Below are 24804 nucleotides of genomic sequence, written 5' to 3'. Positions count from 1 at the left end.
CAATTCACAATGCTAGGGGGCCGCGGAGATGGCTCAGTAGAATAAGCACTTCCCTGGCAAGCACAAGGGCCTGAGTTCCATCCTGGTTCCAGAAAAAAAAAAAAAAAAAAAAAAAAATTCACACTGCTAGGCTTTCTGGGTTGGACACGACACACATTCCACATGTCTGTGCAAACCTTTTATTAAAGCAACAATCAAAATACATGATGAATCACATGGTTTTTTTGCTACAGTAATGTCAACTTATATATTAGTCATTTGTTTATATTTAAAATTATTGTTAGAAAGTGAACATCTTTATAGGTCACAAAATCAGCAAATTGACATTTTGGCCCAGATAGATTTTCATTTTATTTTGCAATTTAACAAAGGAGATTCAGAACTACTGAAATATGGTAGACCAAACATAAATACACATATCTTTGATCCCAATTCACTGTTAGTGGGTCTATGATGTCAGAAAGATAGACAAAGAGACTTTTATGACTGGTTAAATAATAATTTATGCAGGATATTATTAGAACTACTTATTTTCTATTTTTACATTCTCTAGCTTTGATTTTGATTGTAGTATTTTTAGTATTATCCCCTTTATAAATTCCATCTCTAAAAAAAATCTCATAAGGAGTATCATCATCTTTACATAATATTTTCCTGTGTAACAGATAAAAACACACAGTCCTTTGGAAAATATAATAAGCCATTTTGTTCTATTTGATTATTTTCTCCACAATTGATTTGTGTAATCCAAACCTGTTAACCACTGAAGAAACCATACAAAAGTCATTAGGAAAGTGAACTTTGTTATCTACTGAAGGGTATTTTAATGAACAGCTCCAGGTAGAACTGACCAATATCTTGAAGATTATAGATACTCAAAATATATGTGTGAATACGTACCGAGGTTTGGTGGATAAAGAATGCCAGTAAGCAAGAATGGAAACAGAAATTACATTGAAAACTGCCCCAAAACTGTGGGAAGATGGCTAAAGGAAAACATCTGAATTGTGCGGAGCAAATGAAGTACGTGAAATATAAATGAACGCTTCATTTCTTACCAGGTGAAAACACTCGAGGGAAACTCCCAGTTTACAGAAGCATAGCTGTCACTGTGCTACGAGTTCTAAAACTGACACGACATGTACTCCAACGACATAATGAAAGGTAACTGATTAGCCTTTCTGAAATACTTCCAGTGGCCAGAGCCGGTGTTTCCAAAGTCAAGCTGATCTGTGTTGGCTGCACCTTGTGTGAAGTGTGTTGCTTGCAAAACATACAAATACTCCGTGTGCCTTACATTTGCATGTGCTGCAGGGCTGCACAGACCCTAGGTTAACAGTGAATAACAACCCAGGCAGTAGATTTAAAACATGTCATCAGTCCATTACAATGATTTACAGAGCCACAGTTAAATCCACTGTCTTCCCATCAAGTCGCTTTCTTGTTATTTCACATTTTTCCTTTCAAAAGGAAGTTAGGCAGCCTGGACTTGTACAATTAAAAGTGAAACACAATGATAAAAAAAAGGGAAGTGGATTCTTGAATCTACTGTGAGGGACATCAGACTTTTTAGCCTTCATGGTGACAAAGAAATGCTCATAAACATCCAAGATATTCTGGATGTAGTGACATGGCACAATCATGCTTAGGGTGGCTGAGAACATTCAGATTTTAGAGCAGTTTCTATACGTCATATATCACATATATTACATTTGGTTCCTAGAGATTTTAGTCAAGTATTAGTATTTCTTTTCATCCAGTATGATGTACAAAAAGATGAGAATAGCAGATGTGTCCTAAAGATATGAAAATATAATTTCTAAAACAAAATCATTATAAATTACATAGATTTTCCATATAAAATTGTTTTGTCCCATTTTTAGAATAAATACCATCCAAGATTATAGATAATCTAGTGATTTAAATATTCACAATGTGTGGAATCATTTTAGTAATTTCAAGAAAAAAATTGCTGGAGATATGACTAGGATCACTCAGGAAGCAGAAATTATTTGATTTCAAGAATGACTACAGAAGCCCCCAAGGACATGGCTTAGGAATTAGCACTGAACTTCTAAAAACTGCCCAAATGAGCTCAATATGCATGATTGCGTGCACACACACACAGCCACAGTCCTACGAATTTCTAAAAAGCTAAATAGTTTACTTTATTTTTGAAAAACTGCCTGAAAATCATGAGGTCTTCTACATTTCACATTCTAGCAGGAGGGGCTCCCTCACTTTATAAAGAAGCTATACTACAGATAGCAAGAATTTCTAGAAGGATAAATTCCCAGTACAAGCCAAGCTTCCTTTATAGGTTGGGTATTGTTATATCAAGAGCATTCTGATGCCCTAAAGAGGGACAGAGTTTTAAAAGTCTACATGGCCACCACCTATAGAAGCAAAGCCAGCCTGGAAACATTCTTTGGTCACATATTTTAGCTCTTGCTTTATGTAAAATCCACTTAATTTTAGTTTATTATCGCTAGTCAATCTCTATATGGAATGGATGTCGTCTATAGATTCCATGTGAAAATCTGCACATGGGCTTGGATGGGAAGAGAACTGAATAGACTACAATATTACAAAACAAGCTTTGTAAGTCCCTGCTGTTGCTTTGGGCATACAAATCAAAGATATAAATTTGTTAACTTCTATAATAACCAGAATGTTTTTTATATTCTAAGAACTGGAAATAGAAGCTTTTGCAGCCTAAATATATAAAATCCTAGTCCAGAGAATCCAGCCAGAAGTTATAGCTTTTCTCATGGATGTTCACTACTAATTTCTGTAGGTGCCTTTCCTAGATAATTCTAACAGGAAACCAACAATTAATTCCTTTTAAAAGGGTATCTGGTCAAAGTCCATGTCTTGTCATACTTATCTATAAGTAAGTCTATCAAGGTCACTTCTAAAGCCCATCCCACCGCCCCCAGTCACAGAGCTATATACATTTGCTGTAACGTTGGATCACGCATGCATCCAGTAACATGTACCCATTTTTTTTGGTCCTGGATTTTGCTTGTCCTGCTTAATAGGGGCTATCACAGACTGCAAACTTTCCATAAAACTATAAATGCTTGAGCCTGAAAAGCTCTTATGGGTCACCGAGTACTGCCTGATTATTTTACAGATGAAAGAGATTAAACCCCAGTTGGAAGCTGTGCAAGGTCACTTTCCCAGATGGTGACCAGAGGGGGAGTTAAACCATCTGGGTCCAGACTCTCATTACCAGTGTGGGTTGTGTAACCTCTGACTTGACCACCATCAGGCTTACGCTACTCGATGTGGTTACAACCCGGATAACTACTTTAAGGTTGTCTTTCCCTTGCTTGTAAGTGAAAATGACACACTGTCACTTAGTTGTAGAGGTGGTCCTAATCATGTTTTGGAAAGAGGAGAAGTTCCACAATTTATTTAAAATGCTATGATTTTTTTCAACTGGCCCTTTTTGAGCAAGTCGTGCAGCTACAAATGTTTGGGGAACTGACAGATGAAAGCAAAAACCTGTAAACTAATTGTTGAAAAGAGCAAAGATGTTAATATTGGCTTGGTTCTCTGAGAAAGCTGGCATTCAGTACTCATCTAGTCTGCCCCCCTCTCAGACAGAGAAACTGAGTGGCAGACCTGCCCAAAGCCAGGCGGCTGGTGACCGGCACAGGCAGGTAAGTATTAAACCTCTGGGTGACTAGTTTTAGTTTTGTTTCCTTTCCACAATACCAAACCGCCTTGCTTATACTGCATTTTTGGGAACTAAATAATTCAATAATTTTGACATAAAACTTGATAGCACAGTTTCTATTGCCACTACTCTAACCTTCACTCTCCCTTTTGAAAGCTAACAAGTCAGCTATGTGGTTTACAAAACTGTCCTGTGTATGCACTTCAGACTTTCCACTAGCTGTCTTGTATCAGGTGTGCAGGTGACTGTCAGCAGTTCCGAACTGCTTCTGGGAAACCAATATTCTACAACCTCTAGGAATTCATCAAATGCCTATTTAGAAGCAATACATTTTCTAGGTAAAGAGTCAGTTTTGTGTGGGTAGAGAATGATGTTATTTAAATGTAAACAGCAGTTTTCTTGAAGAGTGTGGGTACATTTAACCTTTTATAATCTCCTTCCACACCTTGATTGAGCTCACTGAAAGGTTCTCAGAATTGGGCAGGTAAACACATTTTTATTTGACTATTAAAGTGCTATTCTAGGGCAAATCAGTTTCATAACAGCAGCTTCACTGAAAATTTAAAAATCAATGTATGAAAACAGGCCTGGGAAATAAAAAAGAATAATAAGTATTATTATTAACTACTTTGGAGCATCACAAATGACTTGTAGATATCAGTCCTGGAACTGGCAACTGATACCAAAGCCTCTGAGGTAAACATTCTAGGGAAAAATAAGGACAAAAGTGGCAAAGAGGACTCAACCAGGAAGAGTAAATTAATATTAGTAACTACTCCAGTAGAAAGGAACAGTGGAAGTAATTAAAACTAAGAAGAAAGTGCAACAAACCCATATACGTGCATATGCTATTATAGCAGACCTATACTTTTTAAAAAGAAAAGCAATACAGTATGCATTGGACAGGGCTCTTGAGCTCAGAATATCTTACAGTAGCGTACTCTTTGCCAAATGGCATCACCAATGAATAAGGGATTTGGCAGATAATGACCTCTACAATTCATCTCACAAGGATAGATACTTTCTGTCCAGTACCAATTCTGCACCCTGATGTTTCTTGTATCCTTTCCTACTGGGGCGATGCCAGTCACATACACTGCACGCAGGTGTTTCTTCAGACGGCATCACTCCTACCTAAGGGGTGAGAGTCTCCCGGTAAGGCTTAGCGGCAAGTGCGTACTACATCTGTATTACAAAGAGCAGCCCCTGGTTTTCTTGATATGCATAGCTTTTCGGAGTGAATGTTAGACATGGCTTTCATAAATAATGCAGGTGTTTTTGTTGCACGTGACTGCTGGCTCTGTCATTTCCAAGGGAGCTGGTGGCAGTCCTCGATCTGATGCCTCTACAGGTGACGGCTCCTCAGAGGTTAGCTCTGTGGACGTTATATCTGTAGAAGGCTCTGCAGTTTCCGGAGACTGTCCCGCTGATGGTTCCGTCTCCTCTTCATCTTTAACCTCGAACTGTACACCCTCTTGGTCATCCACATGATCCTTTTTGCACTGGGGGTGAACAGACACCTTGATGGCAATCTGCTGAGGCTGTTCATGCAGTGATGAGGCATCTGAGTCAGCAGTGGGAGAATCACTTCGCTTCAGGGAGTTGGGGATTGTGTACACCTCATCTCTGTCTGCAGCCTCCTGGCCTTCTGGGGTATGCCTTACAAAATTCTGCCCCTGCTCCTCCAGCCCAACTACTTCCATGATTTCCTCCATGATAGTCCTGCAGTTCATGATGAGAGGAGGCAGAGGTACACTCCTAGCAAGCTCTTCAATATAGCGGGCAAATTCCATGGTTTTGAACTGGGTGACTTTGGCAAGCTCTAGAGTTTTGGCTGAGGTGATGATGGGGATCCGCTTGGCAATCTCGAAGGCCTTTTGCAGCTTCTCTGCCCCTTCTGTCCTAAAGAACTCATTGATGGCTTTCTCAGTCTTCTTCAGGTGGCTGCTCATCATGCACAAGCGGGTGATGTTGAGGACCATGACGATGGTGAAGGCCACGAGGCAGACAACCATGTAGTAGACGCCCATGTCTCCAGAGGTAAAGATGACTCTCAAGGTCACCGTGTTGTTCACAGTGCCATAGACATTAGAGGCTGCACATGTGTATTTACCTCGGTCTGAGAAGGACACCTTGGTGATGTTCAGGAGGCCGCCATCCAGCATTTGCCATTTTCCTGTCAGAAGAGAGAGAAGAAAATTCATGTAAGGATGCTCAAGGCCCGTTACTACATACAGACTTACACATTTCTAAAAGATCGATCGAGAACATGAACATTTAAGTCCTTATGATGTGCCCGTGACACATTAATCTCCACAGCTCTGTGAGGTCGCATTGACACTTGCTCCATGTTACAGGACAAAGAAAACTTGAGGCATGGCTAGGCAACCTTTCCAAAGTCATCTGTTTGGAAATGGTTAAACTAGAACATGAACAGGTGCTCAAGAAGCTGTATTCTCTTTGTGTTTGCAGAGCTGAGTGCTTGACCCAGGGCCTCCTGCAACAGGCCAGGCAAGTGCTCTGCCCTTGTGCTGTATTCCAAGTCACAAGGCTGCACTCGTCACCACCAAACTGCACTGTGCAACTTCACATACTAGTGGAAAATGGAGTAATGATCTAAAAAACGCTGCTCTTAGGAAAGAGCTCCTAGCTTGTAGACTCTTTCCAGCCTGCCTATGAGCTTGGCTCTCAGACTATAAAGTATTTTAGATTCAATGTAATATCTGAAGTAAACAAATTATAACTGTTTAACTGGTTTCTCATATTTGAGATTAGTATTATCCTTTCATGACCTCTGGTTAATTAATACATAATTTATGACTTTAGTTTTGAGACTACCATGAATTGTCCAAAGTCACAACCCAACAGCATGAAACCTAAGAGGCTGGATATGAATTGATATCAATTTATTTTAGTCTTGCAAATACATTAGGCCAATTGAGATGGAAATCAGCCTGACATGAAGAAGAATGCACTTTGAGGACTGTAATTCTCTCCACACTTCCCCATCCTGGGAATGAGGTTCCCAATCCAGTGCGACTCCAGATTACTACACGGCCTGTCTATCTGTAGCTCAGAAGACCTCTGTGGAACACAGTGTGAGGTCTGGTTTAGGGTCTTGGGTCCAAACCTCCATAAAATCCTACCTCCTAGACTGTCCCAGTGTGTGAAGACACTCATGGCCAGGCCTCCTGGGAGTTCTACAGAGCAGGCAGATCTATATTTCTTACTAAGAGCACTCTAATTCCCTGAGACAACCAGAGAAGCCTCTCCCAAGACCTGGGACAATTATACATGTAGTTTTAAAACAATTATTATTGCATTTTATTTTACTTGTTTCTTTTCCTTTTATGGCAGTCGCTTTTACCTCTAATCAATAGCCCCATGCTCCCCCAAATAGGCATGCTCTATAAGAAAAAGATCTCACAAGTACAGAGCTCGGCAGGGTCACAGTGCACATGGAATGAGGTGAGGGAGGGCCTGTTCTATTCAAAAGTCTTCTGTGTCAGAGGACCTTCTCAAGAAGGCTAGCTGAGCAGTGAGTACCTGCCAGGGGCCTACGGCTGCTCACATTTATAGGCTGAAGTGAATCAGGCAGAAGGCCTCTCTGCACATGCTGTCCTGACTGCCTTCTCAAGGAACATCTGTGCAGAACAGTTCCTTGTGTCCCTGAGTAACCCTCTTCAAAGAGTTCAACCAGCATGCTCTCTCCATGAGGAGAAAAAGCTGGTTGGAAAGGTTAATGACTTTTCAGTTTCTCCTGAATATGTATGAAGAGATAAACCTAGCGCCTGGCCTGTGATAGTCTCTCATGTCAGTGAGACACACGTAGGCTTCTAGTCATTTCATTCTGGCTGTGAATTTCTTCAGTCGTAGTTTTATATGAATATACAATGATCTGAGGCCAAGTAAACTGCATTATAAATTTATTTTCTTATAAGCTGCATGTTTTATAAAGAAGACTAGAGCAGACATAGGAGGAAAATACCTAGGCTGATGGGGCTTATTTATTACAGATGATATTAGATTCCATGGCTTTACTCTACACCATGACAGATACAGGTACAGATGCAGAGACTATGACCCTACAGCAGATGGGTTATTATCAACATGCTCATTAAATGACTGAAATCATAGTCCCCTGACAGCAATTTCCTGTTTTCATTCTTGGACAAAGGTATCAAAACATCTTTTACCAGATTCTTCTTTAAAAAATCATTTGTTTTATGGATTAACATAATATTAATACCACTTAGGATTCTGCTCATGTGTAATATGGTAAAGCAAATATGTGACTTGGATTAAACATTCTATGATGAGACAATCCCAAGATACTGGAAACCGAGATACCAACACACACGCACACACACCCCTGACCTTTTGATCTCAAAGGTTCTTTCTTCCTGCTGATATATTCATTCCCGTCAAAGAAAGAAATCACCAAAACTTCCTCTCTCTGCTTCCCCTTTGATTAGTGAAAAATAAATTTCTGTATCTTCTATCACAATATAGAGCTCTGAAAATTGGAAAGAGGCACAGATTTTGTTGGGGATCTTTGTCCGTCAGGGAGGGCTAGCCTAACACAGAATCTCCACGTGTGATCTGCCCAGTTGGGAACATCTTGAGTGTGTTCACCTCCATCAATAAATACTTTGCAATGAGACTCCTTCTAAAAGGGTCCTGACTTTGGCTGGTAATAAGACAGTGAAAGACACAAATACACCCATGACATCTGTCACAGGAGAGCTCCAGTGCTAAACACAGTATCCACAGTGCTGTTCCTGAGAAGTTTAAACTGCAATTGAATGGGAATGTTGAAGTGATGTACTGTAGTTTCATGAAGCTACATCGCTTTAGTACAAATAAAACCCAAAGTGTTAGCAGCTAATGCCAACTCAGTTCTCCACACCGTGATCTGCAGGACAATAAGAGGTAGACTTTTTGGATGTAACGCTAACACCTGTGTCAGGAATTTCCCTCACATTTCATTCTACCTCCCTTGTTCACTCCATGCCTGGCTCAGATTGTACCACCCGCTGGACTTCCCCTTCCTCCATACCCTCTTTCCAGTGCCGTCCTGGAAGATGACACACATGCCTGAGGCTTTAGACTAGAATACTGACATGCATTATTGCAAAACTGGAGAGCACAGTCTTCCCCCAGAAGTCCAGGTATGTGAGTCACGTGTGGAAGTCTCTTACATGTGAGAGCACTGACGACTGCTCCTTTGCAAAGAGAAAAGTGAACAGATGTTGTTTTTGAGCTCTACTGCAGTGCATGTACTATGCTGCACAACAAAGCTGACATTTTTAGAAGGGCAATGATCTTTTTTATCTTGCTCACTCATTTGGGCCAACAAATATCATTGAGCACTTTGTCTATGTACCAGGAGCCATGCTAGATGATGAAAATATGGAAATAAGCAACATACAATTCCTGACTGCAAAAATCACGCAGCCCCAATGGGGAAACAGACTCCAACAGACAGCTCCAGTACTGTGGCAAGTTCAATGGCAAGTGGGAGGCATGGAAGAGGGGAAGGGTTTCCTAGCAGAGGGCCACCCTAGGCCAGGCTGGGGGTGTGGTTACAGGAAGGAAGAGAAATGGGAGTGAAACACAGGACTTGTAAGGCCAGAGGGGGATGGTGGAAGGAAAGGACAGGGAGGGAGAAGGGAGACAGGCAGATCCACCCTGTGCTGCTGGAGCTGACAAATCATGCAAAAACAAAAAAAAAACAAAAAACAAACAAACAAACAAAAAAACAAAACCAAAGCAGAGCTGCTGTTAATCAGGCAGGAGAAGAACACAGAGTCAGAGCTGGCCTACCGGACACTCAAGACACGCAAGCGTTTTCTATTTCTCCTGCAGGAGTTGCACCTTTTTGCACATGACTTTACCAGACAGCTGCCTTAGCCCAGGGCTCAGGAGATGAAGGCCCTCTGACTGCCTTCCTTGGCCTGGAAGACTTTCACTCCTCTCCATGCCAGGTGCCCCTCCTGACACATCCTTATGCCAGTTCAGCCCTACCCTGCATCTCACCGCATACCCTGACAAAGTCTCCCACGACCCCTGATCACATCAGTAAAGAGGACCTGGAAGTTTGGAAGCCAAAGCAGCTCAGCATGTGAGAATTTTAAAAATGAAGAAGCTGGCATTTCAAATCAGTGAGAAGAAACGACTAAAACAAATGACTGGTCACTTGAAAAAAAATAAAAATAAAGGGAGATTCCTACTTGATGCAATATATGCAAATATATTCCGAGTACTCAAGATACAAACAGAAAAGCTTAAGATTATTAATAGAGAATAAAAGATCTTTTTATAATCTTGGGATAGGGAAGATTTTTTTAAAAGCATTTTTAAGAATCTCAGAAGCTGTAAAGGAAAATGTTAATGGATCACATTTCTCCCCAGATTAAAAGTTTCTGCATATAAAATGCCCTATTAAGGAAAAATCGAAAGAAAATGATAGGGAAAAATTATAGAATATTTAACACACATGACCAGAAAGTATAAAGAATTCCCACGAATTAAGCAGGTCAAGGCAAAAATGCAAGAGAAAAAGCAGGAAAAGGACTATGAATCAGTGACTGCAACAGTGAATGCAAAAGGCATCAGAGTATACAAAATCACTAGCGATTAAACAAATTATAACCTTAAAGGGACCAGAGTCATGTTCTAAAGCATACTTTCTACCTTTTAGGTTGCCAAAATAAAAGGGAGAAGGACATCGAGTACACATTCTGCTTCTAAGAATGTGGAAAAGGACATTCCTACGAGATATAGGTCAGAGTTTATTTGGTCAAATTCTTTGAAGCTATTTTAAAGGCATCCATCAAAATTTAAAATGAATGTAATATATGACCCACTTTTGGAGTTTTTTGAAATTCACAAAATCAGAAAAGCCTAGACTGGTGGAGAAATATTAATGAATGCAACGAAATCAAAGTAGTGGGAAAAAAAATCTTTTTAGAATAGTATTTCTCCCTAGGGACACTGTTTCAGTTTTCCTCTCCTTTTGGCTGTCTCTGGGAGAAGCCATAACTTTGTCTCATTCTAGGAAGGTGACTAACCTGGGACCACTGTCCTCAGCAGGGTGGCCTGTACATGTTGAGGCACAAGGTCACACCAATCTATAGACCACATCAAGTAGATCTACCAGCAGGGGTATCAGCAGCATCACACGGCTCTAGTTAAACCTGTAAGCAGCAAGCAGTTCTCAGTAATCGGCTCACTGCAATTCGCCACAAAACCAACATTTGGGCCCATTGAACTGTCCCTCACAAAACCACTTATGACTCTGTAGGAATGAGCAGCATCAACCCATTCTGAACCTGAAAGACCGTTCGGAAGGCGAGGGTACAACCTACAAAGACCCTGTGATTCAGGCTTTCACTAAACACCACAGCAATCCTAAATCCTCCCAGATTTTCCTGACTGAGCATTAAAAATTAACAGTATAACCAAATGCTAAGCTCCTAGAACTTGTCACAAGTTACATATTTGAAGAAAAACAATGCTTTTCCTAAGAGATACGCTCTGTGAATGTGTAAGCCAACTGTTGTCTCTTTGTCCACACCCCCATAAGTGGCGTCGCCAGATTAAAGCTCTGAGCTCAATTTCCCTTCAGCATTCTTAGTTTGTGTGTGTGTGTGTGTGTGTGTGTGTGTGTGTGTGTGTGTGTGTTACTGGGTATTGAACACAGGACCTTGTGCTTGCCAGGCAAGCACTTATTCTACTGAGCTATCTCCCAGGCCCCCCCTTCGGCATTCTTAAGCTTCACACACCTCCGCTCTCCAAGGGGAGAGCCCAATTGGCCAAAACAAGAATGTTATTCTTTTGAAACCACTTAAATAAAAACACTCAGATGGTGAGAGTTCCAATCCATGTTTCTGGGCACACGAACAGAGCATCACTTGAGTACTGCCTTGAATCAACACCCTTCAAGCACACATAAAATGAGGATGCTTGTACCTGCAAGTGTGGTGTGCCTCTTCCACTGTGTGAAATAAAGGCTACTGAAGAGAAAGGAGCCATGCCTTTTACAAAATGTAATTGAAGACAAATCTAGCACTGCATGGCTGCTCCTGTGACAGGGCTTCTGCAGAAGGGGACAGATCCTTATAGAGACTATCAGCTGCAAGGGCCCCAGTGCTCCTGAGTGACCTCTTCAGCCGTCTAAGGCAGCTCTAACCAATCATTGCCTACATCACGTGGAGCACGAGCAGCTTGGGATAATACAGGCTCAGCTGTGCTTGCAGCTTGGGGAGGTGCAGGGGGGTGGGGGCGTCAAAGGATTTGCTATTCAGAATCTGCAGTTCTGCTCCATTCAATGGCATTAATATCCAGAAAGAAACTACAGCCTTTTTATATCCTGGAAAAGGAAGCATCTAATCCTCTAGCTAATTTGATCTGGTATGTGAATTTTTAAAATAGTATCAATTTTGTAATTCCATATAAACTAGCAGCAGTCTCTTCTGCAAGTAGCTACAGGTGGTCTTCCAAAACAAGAGCATCCTACACTTCTTCATATAAATAACTTCCATTTGGGAATTTCAGCTGTCATCTTTATCTGAGATGGAGCTGGAAGGGTCTTTTTCCACTGCTATAACTGAATCTATCTCACATCCACAGTGGAATACTGTACACTTCAGAAACACACAGAGGGTTACCAGATTAGCCCTTCATGTAGTCTAATTTGCAAAAGAATTCTAGCATCCTAAATTAAACTTTTTGATGAGGAACTGCATTATGGGTTCAAACACCTGACTCAAAAATCTATTTTGGAAGGCTTCTTTAGAAAACCAAGGGACCACACTCCTTTGGGTGCTACTTGTCTTAGTCTCTTTCTTGCAGGTCCACAGCCTGCTGGTTGTTGAGGCAGAAACAGTGCAGTAGAAGGGCAGAGCACAGCAAAGATGCTTGCATCATGCTAAGGTGGGGAGAGAGAAGGGAGGATCTGGGGTGCATAACCCTTCCAGGTTCACTCACAGGGACCACCTCTTCATATTGCATCCAGCTAGGACTATGTCAGTGTATTCATCCACTGATGGATATAGCACCCCATGATCTAAGCAACTTCTAAATGCAGGAGGCTTCAGGGGGACACCTCAGATCTAAACTATGAACAATACTAGTATATTTGGGGCTGGCTAAGTCTCTGTTGAAGGATGATCTGTTGGGCGGCAGCACCTTGGACTGCACCTAATGGGTTCCAGGAGCACAGCTCCCCCACCACATCCTCCTTTAGGACAATGAAAAGTGTCTCCAGGACTGTGTACATGGACAGAGCCCAGCTTAGAACCCTAAGGGACAGAGCCCAGCTGGGAACTGCTGGGCGAGGCAGATATAGTTTAATCAGTGCAAAACATGCTTATAATTACCACACACTTTCCTTTCCAGGGGTAGAAGCATACTGGATATCAAAGGGTCCTTTCTATACAAAAGTGACAAACTCAGGAAGGGAAAATCCCAATTTGCTACAAAAGCATTTACAACATTACTTTGAACGTTTGAATAAGATTTAAAGGATTTTGTTTTGTAATTATTAAATTTCTTAAAAGTAGAGAAATTGAGATAGAGAATACAAAACTACCAAGAAAACTCATTTTAAATACAAAATGCATTATATCCAGAGACAAGGATTCTAGCATTTGAAATCTGCTATTATGAGAAATAGTATAATATTAAAAATAATAGTAGTTTGCATTTACTGAGACCTTGGTATGTTCTAGATATTGTGCTAAGCATTTAACAGATAAATTCTTCCAGGATTCACAATCCCATTCAGTAGTAAAGAAAAAACACTATATTTTAAAGATGAGAAACTGTGATTCAGAAAAATCAAAGGAAGAATACAGTCTTCTGAATTTCCAAAGTAATATATGTTTGTATTAGTAAGTTTGGTTTAATGCCTCTGGATAAATTTTTATCACAAATATTTAATGTACTAAATGAAGAATTCCCTGGAATATTTCACTCATTAATATACAACATCAAACTGATTTTAGAAGTAACACATAGTAGAGAGGTGATAAACTACAGTCTTAACATATGGCCGGGTTGCTGTCCCTTGGAGAATTAAGAGGCATCTCCGCATCGGTTAAAGATTTGCAAAATGTAAACTCAGGGAAATGTCGGACATCATCACGCTGGAGCCGCAGTCTTGAGCTTGGTGGCCTTTATGTGACTGAGCTCGGTTCACGCCTGTGTGTATTTATGAAAAAAAACTCCTGACTGCTTTTGGTGACAAGTTAGTACAAGTGTACAGAAAACAAATCCACACAAAGTCAGAAACTTAAAGAATTTCAAACTTAAGTCTCTAACAAGCAAGATGTGTTTACAAGGCTCCATGCTAGCTGACTTTCTCGAAATGCTGGTTTCGTATTATCTGATAAAGGCATTGATGTGAACTTAAATGGTTTAAAGTCATAGTAAGAAGTCAAAGCAAAAATATAATTAGTACCTAAAAAAATGAGTTTTTTAAAAAATACTTCCTCACTCATAGGAAAAGGAAAACCCTAAATAGCTCATTTTGTATTTCTTTGTGGTTAGTCCTGTTGTTTAAATTCTGCATTATTTTTGTGATATGGTTGACAGGTCACTCCAAACAGCTATGATTGGGCCAGGGAGCTAGCTTGACAGTCTAAGTATCTGCCTGGCAAGTGCAAGGACCTGGGTTTGATTCCTGGTACTACATGCCATGTTGACCACCAAAACTGGGCATGGTGGTACACAGCTGTAATCCCAGTGCTTGGGAGGCTGAGGCAGGAGGATCACTATGACTGTAACCTGGATAGTGAGACCCTGTACCAAATAAATAAATAAATAAATAAATAAATAAATAAATAAATGTTTTAAAAGATCAGTTTTCCAGTTCTAGATTACACATTAGCCCCTTCTGATCCTGTAACTCCCTGATAAGTACCAAGGAAGCCAAGCAAACCAGCTGCTCCTCCTGCCAATGGCGGGAAGCGGGCCTATTCTTTCTAAAACCAGTGGGGCTGGCATGAATAGCAGCTATCTCACTTTGTCAGCATAAACAAGAAATGGAATTGTTTTTTTCTGGGCTAATCACACAGCAATGACAGCGAGCTCCGCAAGCAGCTCATGGGACAGTCTCAGTATCTTTGTGCGACTGCACACGTGTGCCTGATGTGTGCTCTCGGCGTGAGTGCACCTAATGGGTTCCCCAGGTTCACTCTGTCACTTTTGTATAGAAAGGGCCCTTTGATATCCAATATGCTTCTACCTCTGACCTCCGTCTAAACTTGGAGGGTGGTGACTATGATCCCCCCTCTCTCCAGGTCTCTGCCCACACTGACTCAGGCTGAGAGAGGTGCCCAACTTTTCTCTCTTCCTGAGACCTTAAGCAACGCTGCTTGGGCACAAAGGGAGACTCAATCCCAGCTGGCTACCTCTAGGTGTTTAATATCCTGTGCATTCACCTGCTTTCTCATCTATGTGTCTAAGAACTGATAGTGCCCCACCATCATGCTTTACATAAGGATTAGAAATAATACATGATACTTGGTATAGGAGCTTAATAAAGGGAGTATTTGTGAATGAAGATTGTCTTAATTTTGTTGGTTTGGTTTTAGCAGTAATCCTGGGATAGTTAGGTAAGGTTTCAGGATAGTGGTGGCAAACCTAGGGCAAAAGTGCCACAGGGGGCTGTTTGTATCTCTGAAAGCTCTAACTCCCATTACTGTTCTAGGATATTACATCAATTTTTATCCTCTGTGTAACTACTGCTTGAGTTATAAATGAAACCCTGATCCATTTAAACTTCTAGCCTACTGGTTTAAAATCTGTCTGTGTTATAAAATGAGCATTTTTTCCTTCAGAAATGAAAAGTTAAAGACCATGCACTCTCTAATAGGCCATGACAGCACTAAAGTTCTAATATTTTATGATGAGGAATCTCTCATCTCCTGTTTCTATGTAGTACTTGGTTGCTAGGGGCAACGCTTTGTCTATTACCCCATTTACTCATGCTCTGAAGTTACACCATGTACATCATATAATAATTACAATATTACAGAAGCTGAGCTGGAACATCAAGCACTAGTATCGTGAATTCTTTTTAGAAAATGGAACTGCATTTTTTTTAAAAGCAATGTATTTGGCACAGGGTTTTACTACTTAGCTCAGACTCAGAGTGATCCTCCTGCTTTCAGCCTCCCCAGCGCTGGGATTACAGGTGTGTGCCACCACACCTGGTCTTGGTGGCCAGCTCGGTGCACCTGGGGCAGGGCTGGTACAGCATGTGGTTCTGGGAATTGAACCCTGGTCCCTGCACTTGCCTAAGCAGGGCTTAATCCACTAAGCTATCTTGCTGGCCCTGAAAGTACATCTTTTTTATAAGATTTAAAATAGTTGACTTATCAGCAAGGCTGCTGGCCACAAACAAGGCACGAGTGATGCATCTTGACAGAGCTGTTTTCTGCACCAAGGGCCTTCGGGTAGCTTGCAGGAAACCTGGAGTTTATTGATAGGCTGCTGCTACAGACCACCTAAAGCATGTGTACACAAAAGCAATAAAGGAAACCTTGATGACCACACAGTTCAACTCTCTCAATATACAGACGGAGATGGCAAGGTATAGCCTCTACCTGCCATGACCGAGTGCATAGTTACAAAAACTTTTTCAATTAAGCTAGCGAATATTTCCCATTTGGGACAATGTTTAAAGTGCTGTGACGAAACTGAGGCCCCAGCACTATGCTGTTCCCATGGCTTTATTCTGTACAGGACTCGGCAGTTCACAGCCCCAGATCCAACTCTTTAATAGTGAGAGATGACCTGTGCTTCAGGATCCACACGAAAGAGTGAGGTCTAGAGTGTGCATTCCCCTCCATTCAGTCACCCTGCTGTTTCTAGCAGTGTTCCAGCCCTGCGGAAAGACTTGATAAGGCACAGGGGCCTGAGTGTGTGTTGCCATGGCTACTTCCCTCCCTTCCCAAGTGTGACATCACATCCTTCTGGCTCTGAGTCGTGGGAGAGGGTGCTGTAGGAATGAACCAGTGTGGACTAGAAATGATGTTCTCTGATCTCTGCATTGTCAGTAGTGAAGGCTCTAGTGTAGCCACTCAATTGGCAGCAGAATGGGGAGTAAATTCCAGTAAAGGGGGGTTGGAACTATAACAACCCTAAAGCCCCTTCAAATGTATGATTCCACTCTGTTACCTGGAGGGGAATGACTTCTTTTCTCCTAGGTCAAATACACACGATTTGTTGCATATCATGTTGTGACTTAAGAGGAGAAGCTTTAGTATACTGCATAGCCTTGAGGGCTGGGCAAGAGCAACTACAGTGACAGCACTGCACAGAACACCCACATCCTGGGCCGAAGACTTCCAGCAGCCTATGCTACGGGGACAGCGGGAACCAGAGGTATGTAACTGCGAGGCAAGTCCATTCATGTAATGCCCAGGGAGACATGAGGCATTAGCCTCTATGCTTTTTCAAAGCAATTAAGTTAAAAGGTGGGAAAGAGATTAGAAATGTAGGTTTTCCTGAAGCAGAAACTCTTCTGGGGATTGCTGATTGGTTAAAGGGTTAAGGAACAGGGAGGGTAATGGGAAGGAAAGAAGTGAATACACTGCTGCTTCCCACAATGGTCTCTTTACTTCCCCACCCCCAGTGCCCTACTTGACCACACAGTAAAATGCCGAGAAAACAGACTAACGCCGTCAGGTCAGTCACACTGGGCAGGGTTTCCAGACAGTTACTCCCCACATCGAAAACAAGGGAAGTACTGATGGCCAGTGTTCCAATCGTCTTTCTGCCTGGAGTCTTTCCTGAAGGAAGCTCAGGCTCAAGGCCATGACTCACACTTTCTGCATGGAAATACATTCATTAACAACCCTACTGCGTTCTCCCACGGCCCTTGTCACTTCTCACTATTGCATCTGCCCTCCCTCCCTCCCTCTTGGCTTCAGTCTGGAAAATTCAGCCAGGTCTCCAGGAGCACAGAATGATCCCAGCTGGTGGTTGAGAATCTGTGTAAAGACTTCTTTTAAAAAGTGTGGTCTTTAAACCCAAGGTGGATGAATTAAACTGACATTTATGATAAGAACTGCTATATGCTTTAGTCATTTCCATGACAATAAACAACTCCCTTATAAGCAGAACATATGCTTCTGGGAAAAGTCATTTTATATTTGTCTCTGTAATATTCTGAGTGAGTTATATCACAAAATTCCAAGAGGTCTCTGAAAAGACTTCAGTGTATGCCCTTTGTCTTCAGAGTCAATGACTAAAAAATGAATTAATTAGAACTTTGAATCCTTAATGATATGTATTCTTTCTCTTGCCTTTGGGGGCAAAGAAGACAAAAAGGAGATCTTTACATGACTTCCATTAGAACAGCAAACTCTAAGGCTGCTGTTCTTCATATCTCAGATTTGACACAACTTTGTAACCTACCTCCTCCTCTCTCCTTCTCATCCTCCGCCTCTTCCTTTAGCAGTTTGCCAACAGAATTATACCACTTAAAGTGTGGGTCAGGGATGCCATAAACACTGCAATTAATCAAGGCACTGTTCCCTTCCTTGACTATGATATGGTCAGTTCTGGCAATGATTACAGGCACAGCGCCCAACGCCATGTCAGTGCCATTTAAAGTGCTGTTAGCCACACTCTTAGCACTTGCTAGAGTGGATACTAGGATTAAAAAGGGCACAGAAGGTAGAAAGCACACAGTCAGATGGCTCTTCAACAGATCCATCTTCTTTGCTTGCTCTGTAAGGCAACAGCTGGTTTGCCGATGGAATCTTCTAGCCGATGACACACTGTTCAGAGCGGGCCATGGGACAAACCTGTCCTGGATCCATGGAGTTGGTATTTGATTAACACTCTGTTAAAAAAACAAAAATCATACATACATAAGTATTAGCATTTATGCTTTAAAAGATATTACTGATAAAATTTTAGCAATCTGTCTAAAATACAAACATACACAAGTTCAGAAGGCATTCCAATGTTAAATGATGTTTTTCACACACAAACACACACACACACACACACACACACAAATAACCAGTACTTTGTTAAGTTTTGCTATTAAAACACGTAACTTAGTAGAAAAAAAAATCTCTCATTGTTAAATTGATGTCACCTTACTGCCCAGAGCTCAAGACTGATCTAGCTTCTTTGACATAGCAATACAATGTTTCTCTTATGCTGTTACCTATCTTCACCGTGAACAGCCTGAGTGCTCACTAGAGCTGTCCCTTGCCTCTTCTCTTTCAGGAAACTGGAACTCCAGGCTGTTTCACTGGTCCTCTGCCAGAATTTGGAAGGACTTTTCCAGAATCCATCTGGTATTTCTGCAACTCCATATTATGGCTTCCAGGATATTTTTCTCCCCTACCTATGATCTTATGACCCCCACCGAATCTGTATCTGTCTCTATTGACTATGCTATTATCATTTCACTCCTAAGCACTCACTAAATCCCCCCATTTCCATCTTTATCTGCCTCCCAGAAGCTGAAAAATATCATCATAATGGTGAGGGGACATTGGGTGGCTGTTCTTCAGTGTTCAAAGATCTAACCTTAACCAATTTCTCTCTCCTCTGCTTTACCAACTGACCCTACGGCTATAACAGTCTCCAAATTCTGAAGTTCAAATAATTCTCATGTTTTAAGTAAACCATATTTAATTGCAATCAACCATTCCTTCATATCGCTTACTCTCTTCCCTGGGCTTTCTGGATCTTCTATGTCTCTTAGTCTTTCTGCTCCCCAACCCCCCAATTGGCACACTTCCTACCTACCTCAGGCTAGATCCAATCATGAAGATCACATCCCACATCCTCACCCCTTGCCCTAGTGCCACATTTACTCTGCCGATAGACAACCTTGTGATCAAGCCAATCGTTTATCCCATACCTAGAAAGCGGCACAGCACTGGGAAAAGTCATAAAATGATGTAATTATTGCCACATGAAGGAACAACCTCCATCCCGCGGTGACTTCTGGCCAACTGTTTACCAGTTCTCAATCAATTTAGCATTCTCTTTTATGATTACATATATCTTCATCTTGCAAATTAACCATGTTAGCCCAGTGGTATTCCCACCTCCTCAAAACAAGAGAGACTACCTTTCTCCTGGTAAGCCTCGAAGCATTTCTCCTTATTCATCTTCCCACTTTTTGGAAAGTATACTGTATCTTATGTTCAAAGCCTTATTACCATTTACTCCCCAATTTTCTATATTTCATCTGTTATTTTCTAAAACATCTCTTGTTCAGAACACCAATCATTTCTCGTTGCCTATTTTTTGCCTACCACTTACCAAGTGTTTATGGTGATCGATATTATTGATGCTTTCTCAAAACTGTTTTTCCATGGAGGTTTTCACACTCTGTCCCTCCTGATCCCTTCTTCTTCCCACTCCTTAAAAGTTAAGCTACTCTTACAGTTTAATCTTTAGCTCACTTCCCTTTCCCTATCCAGCTCCTTCTAAGATTTCTTCCCTCGCCTTCATTGCCACCTACAACCTAAGTTGTAACTCCAAAATCCATGTTCTAAGTTCTGTCTCTTTCTTGAGTTTCAGATTGTTATTATCAACCTGGATGTTCTGCATACAACTTAAAATTAACATTTTGCAACCAAACTCCTTATCTTATCTGCAAAATATGACAGTTCTAGAATCCCTTATTTCACTGCAGGGCAACACTGTCTTTGGAGGGATGCAAGAGAATAGCCTAAAACACTGTCCTCCCCCAGAATATCAGTAGTCCCATGGTGGTTTCATTTGTTACAGATTACTTAGATCTGGTCCATCCTGTGACCTCCTCTTACCAGAAATGGTGTGGCAGACTTCCGCTTAATCTGCCTGACTTCCATCTTTCTCCAAATCCTCATCCAACCTTCATAGCCACCGGTAGAGTAACCACACCATGACTTAAACTATGGTGCCATTCCTTTCCTTAGCAGCCTTCAATGTTTCCCCAATGCTTACGTCATGAATCTGAATTCCTTACCTATTCATTCACTCAAAAAAGTTCACAAAGGTAGAGGAGAAAGATCCTTCACATTAGGTGGAGCTTATGCTCTCATGAAGTAAAGCGAACAATAAAAAGCACATGTATAAAATCAGGATTTCAGCTACAAATGTACACCTCAATAAGCATACCATGATGGGCTGAGTGCTGAGTTAGGCAGCTGGGAAGGACTTAACTGAGGTGGCCACTGAGCCACGGTCAGCAAGGCCAAGACCTGGGAGAAGAGTGTTCCAGGAAGAAGGAACAACAAAGCAAATACTGCAGGTGAAGAAACAAGAGAAGTGTTACGCAATTGGTCAGAGAAGTAGACGGACCCAGGTCATTCAGGGCTCTGCAGGCCAGACTAAGGAGAGTTGGGTAATATCTCATATTCAGTGTGGGCTGAGGATGGTCCACCCCTATTGCCCTAGCTCTTGGGAAGCTGAGGCAGGAGGACGGTAAGTTAGAGGCCAGCCTGGGCAACCTAGTAAGTTTAAAGGCAGCCTCATCCATATAATGAAACTGCCTTCTTCAACAACAACAAGAATAATGAAAACACCACCACAAATGAAAGAATAATGTTAATTGGCAAATTTTTAGCAGGAGAGTTATACGGTATGGTTTTTAAAAAAAATCAACTTTACTGTGCTATAATTTGCATTCAACGTAGTGTGCCTCCTTTAGGTAGACATTTTAATGGGTTTTGACAAATCCATACTCTTGTGTACCTACTGCCGTGAACAAGGTATCAAACATTCCCATCTTTATTGAAAGTCCGCTGCCCCTGCCCAGTATTGGTGTTCATCACAATCCAGTTCTTACGTCTGTGTACGCCCCCAACAAATTCACGTTCCCATTCTCCTCCTGTGAATATCTAGTTATTTCAGCTGTATGTGCAGAAAAGGCTGTCCTTCCTCCAAAGGATTACTCTGCCTTCTTGTTAAAACAATCATATAGGGTGGGTCTATTTTTAAAGTCTTCATTCTTTCCCACTCACCTATATGTCAGCCCTTGTGCTGATACTGTGCTACCCATGCTGCCTCCTTTATCTCTGTATCTTTAGTCTCTGATGTTGCCTCTAATGCACAGGATGCCTGATCAATTTGTCTGCAGAATGGAGATCTGTCCAAGGGGAAAAGGCATTATTCCAATTCTGTATATAATCAACAGGAAGAGGTACCTGGTGTTGATAAACTGGCTTCAGATCATGTATTTCCTTAGCAGGAAAGAAGCATTTTCTCAGTGCGGGCCCTTTGCATGCTGGCCCTGTAGCCCCAGTGAGCCCACACATCTCCCCACTGTGGCAAGGGCGGACAGCGCACATTGCAGTGGGACCACAGATACTGCTGTGACTCCGGAAACAGCTTTCTTTACTTGGCTGAATGTGTGGTTTCCTTTTCTCTGGGCAGCTGTAAAGCTGCCATACATGAGAGTAGAGCTGTCAGGAGCCCTCTCTCAGGATTTAGATAGATGAACAGGATCTCCATTCTTAGCCACTTTTATTTTTTGGTGGTGGTACTGGGGATTAAACCCAAGGCATTGGCCCTGAACTATATCCTTGGCCCTTTTAGTTTTAATTTTGAGACAGGGTCTAAGTAGTTAAATTGCCCAGGCTGGGCTCAAACATGCCATCTGTCCTGGGATTACAGGCAGGTGATGTTATGAGTGGCCTAGTTCTCACTACTTTTATTGGCTGTATGTTTTTGGTCAAGAAATTACCAAACACAGGACAACTGTGAAGATTCACAGTATGTATAACAAGCATACTGACAGGTTGATAAATATCAATATCAGTATTAACATAATGTACTAAGCATCCTGAACTGGAAATGACTGCTAAATCTATTTTTAACTTGTCATTTAAAAGACATATTTTTTGTTCTGGACTTTCATTTGGTGCCATGTCACCACAAGGAACCATTATATGTGACTTCATGCTGACCTTAAACTGGCAGTAATCCTCCTGCCTCAGCCTTCCAAGTTGTGGGTTATAGGCATGAGCCACCATGCCCAGCTAGTTGTTGGTATCTTGGATTAGGAGGTTGGGTCACTGATTCCCTGACACCTAGGTTGGGGCAGACATCTGCCTCAGTACTTCATCAGAGAATCAGAGATAAAACAAAGCTGGAGATAGGTTCTAATAAATAAGTAGAGTAAATACACTATAACTTTTTCACAATTAATGAGAATATAAGAAATAGAAGAGTAAAGAATTTTAAAATGCACTGTCAAGAGTTATTTTTAAACAGGGATTACTTCCACTTTCAAACACATTGTGGGTGCAAGAATAAGAAGGGGGTACTGCTGAGTTCTGATATTTTCATAATAATGGTGCTCTGGGCTAGAAACAGTGATTACTTAGATGCTTCAACTTGCCTTTTAGAGTCTGTTTAATGTACAGAGACAGACTTGCCTTTAATATGGGAATTCAGCTACCACGCCAGTTCTGTTCCTCTCCCATTCCTACTCTCTTTCTGTCCCATGCTAAAGTTATTAAGGGGCAAAAGACACACCAAAGAGTTTTAACATGGAGCTGACTGACACTAATAGAGTAATAATTTTACTAAAAAATACTGTATCAATACTATGCTCTTCTGGTTCTGATAGTTTATTTTAAAACATTTGTTTTATGTCAGACATGTTGCAAGGGGCTTAGGGGATGAAGAATGATACTACAACTCAGTAAATCTTAGGCCATGTGAGTGCACATTTCCACCTGTTCTCTGGTGCTGTGGGCTTGGGCATGGGTAGGTTGAAGGTAACTGAACAGCCTTAGATACAGTGGGTGACAATGCCTGTCGATTTCCTACCCTGTAGCCCAGCCTCTCCTCTGCCTTCCCTTCAACACAGAGCCCACAGCGGGTGTAGACCTCCAGTCCTCCCATCCTCACCACGGCACCTGCCGCATGCACCAACTTCGGCCACTCCTCCTGGGTGTGTGGTCTTGCACTTGTCTTGAAGAAACATCTTTTCAATTGCAAGGACAGTTCCCAGATGTCAGAGACTCTACAACAGAGCTCTGCGGGATTCTCTTAATGCAAGCTACCGTACCAACGTTTATATACTTGCTGCATGAAGCCACATTTATGTGGACTCTAGGGCCAACCACTTAAGATTAAATTCCAAAGTGTTGCCTAGAGAACATAAGATACCTTGTGACTTTGGATGCTCAGAAATATTCTACAAATGTACTTATTTTTTAACTTCTCCAACTAGGATTTTACAGTGACAACCTCATGATAACCTGAGTTAATAACACTCAACATTGTGAAAGACGATTTAGCCACGAAAGAGTAAACCTTAAGTACTAGAATCCAGTGGATTAAAATGCAGTCTTTGAAAATACAAAAACAAAGACCACAGATTTCGAAATGAGGGTTTCACAAAAGCTACAATGGACAAATTGTTAGGCTTCATACGTCTGCTCATGGCCTGTGGGGAATTTCATGGAATGCTTTGTTTTCCATAAATAGAACAAAAGAGAAAATACTTAACAAATATCAAATGTTTTCTCTTTCATTTGGCTTCTTCCCTACTTTCAAGCGCTTGTATTTTATCTGAAGTGTTCAAGGAAATGCTCTGTTGAATCTTCTCCTTGCTCCTCTACCCAGAGTCAACAAGACTTTGGTCCAAGTGTTCTTGGAGTTGGGAGAAAAGGGGTTTTGAATTAAGTGAAGATATATTATTGTTTTCTCTTGGCAGGGTTAAGCTGGCATTTTCCCCATCCACCATGATGAATAATTTGTACAGTTATACAACTGGGTTTTGTCACAACATCGACTGAGAGTCATTACTGTTTTCATTTGCAAATGAAGGATGACACGGCAAAAAAGTTGCCTCCTAGTGAAGACACACCCCGAGAGATTTCCACCCATGAAGAAAGGAAGGCAACTCATCCTCATATGAATTGGAGAGAGACAAGAAAATGCTCAATAAATCATGCATGTTACAGAGGCGGCTGCAGCTATAAAATTCTGCAACTTTCTGTGTATCACTAGTAGTTAAAAATAACCATGTAAGTCTTTAAAAATCAAATTTTAGGGCTGGAGAGATGGCTCAGTGGTCTAAAGCACCTACTTAGAACAAGCTTAGCAAAAGCATCATGGGACCGCGGTTCAATCCC

At 41.4% G+C, this 24804-nt stretch overlaps 1 protein-coding gene across 2 annotated transcripts in view; it reads right to left on the bottom strand.

Moving 5' to 3' along the window:
• Positions 1-219: 219 nt before the first annotated feature.
• Mfap3l (microfibril associated protein 3 like) overlaps positions 220-24804 on the bottom strand; it is a 41051-nt gene continuing 16466 nt past the window's right edge. For both annotated transcript variants that reach the window (XM_004640236.2, XM_023700100.1), the window contains exons 2-3: positions 18116-18545; positions 220-5861 (exon numbers count right to left, since the gene is read on the bottom strand). In XM_004640236.2, the coding sequence (XP_004640293.1) occupies positions 4930-5861; positions 18116-18416 (1233 nt within the window). In that variant the 5' untranslated portion in view covers positions 18417-18545 and the 3' untranslated portion in view covers positions 220-4929. The remainder of the gene's footprint in view (positions 5862-18115; positions 18546-24804) is intronic.

Source organism: Octodon degus, unplaced genomic scaffold (genome assembly GCF_000260255.1).
Source record: "Octodon degus isolate 3935 unplaced genomic scaffold, OctDeg1.0 scaffold00121, whole genome shotgun sequence".
Lineage (NCBI taxonomy): Eukaryota > Metazoa > Chordata > Mammalia > Rodentia > Octodontidae > Octodon > Octodon degus.
Note: the sequence above shows the minus strand (reverse complement) of the source record. Positions and strands in the feature narration are given on the sequence as shown.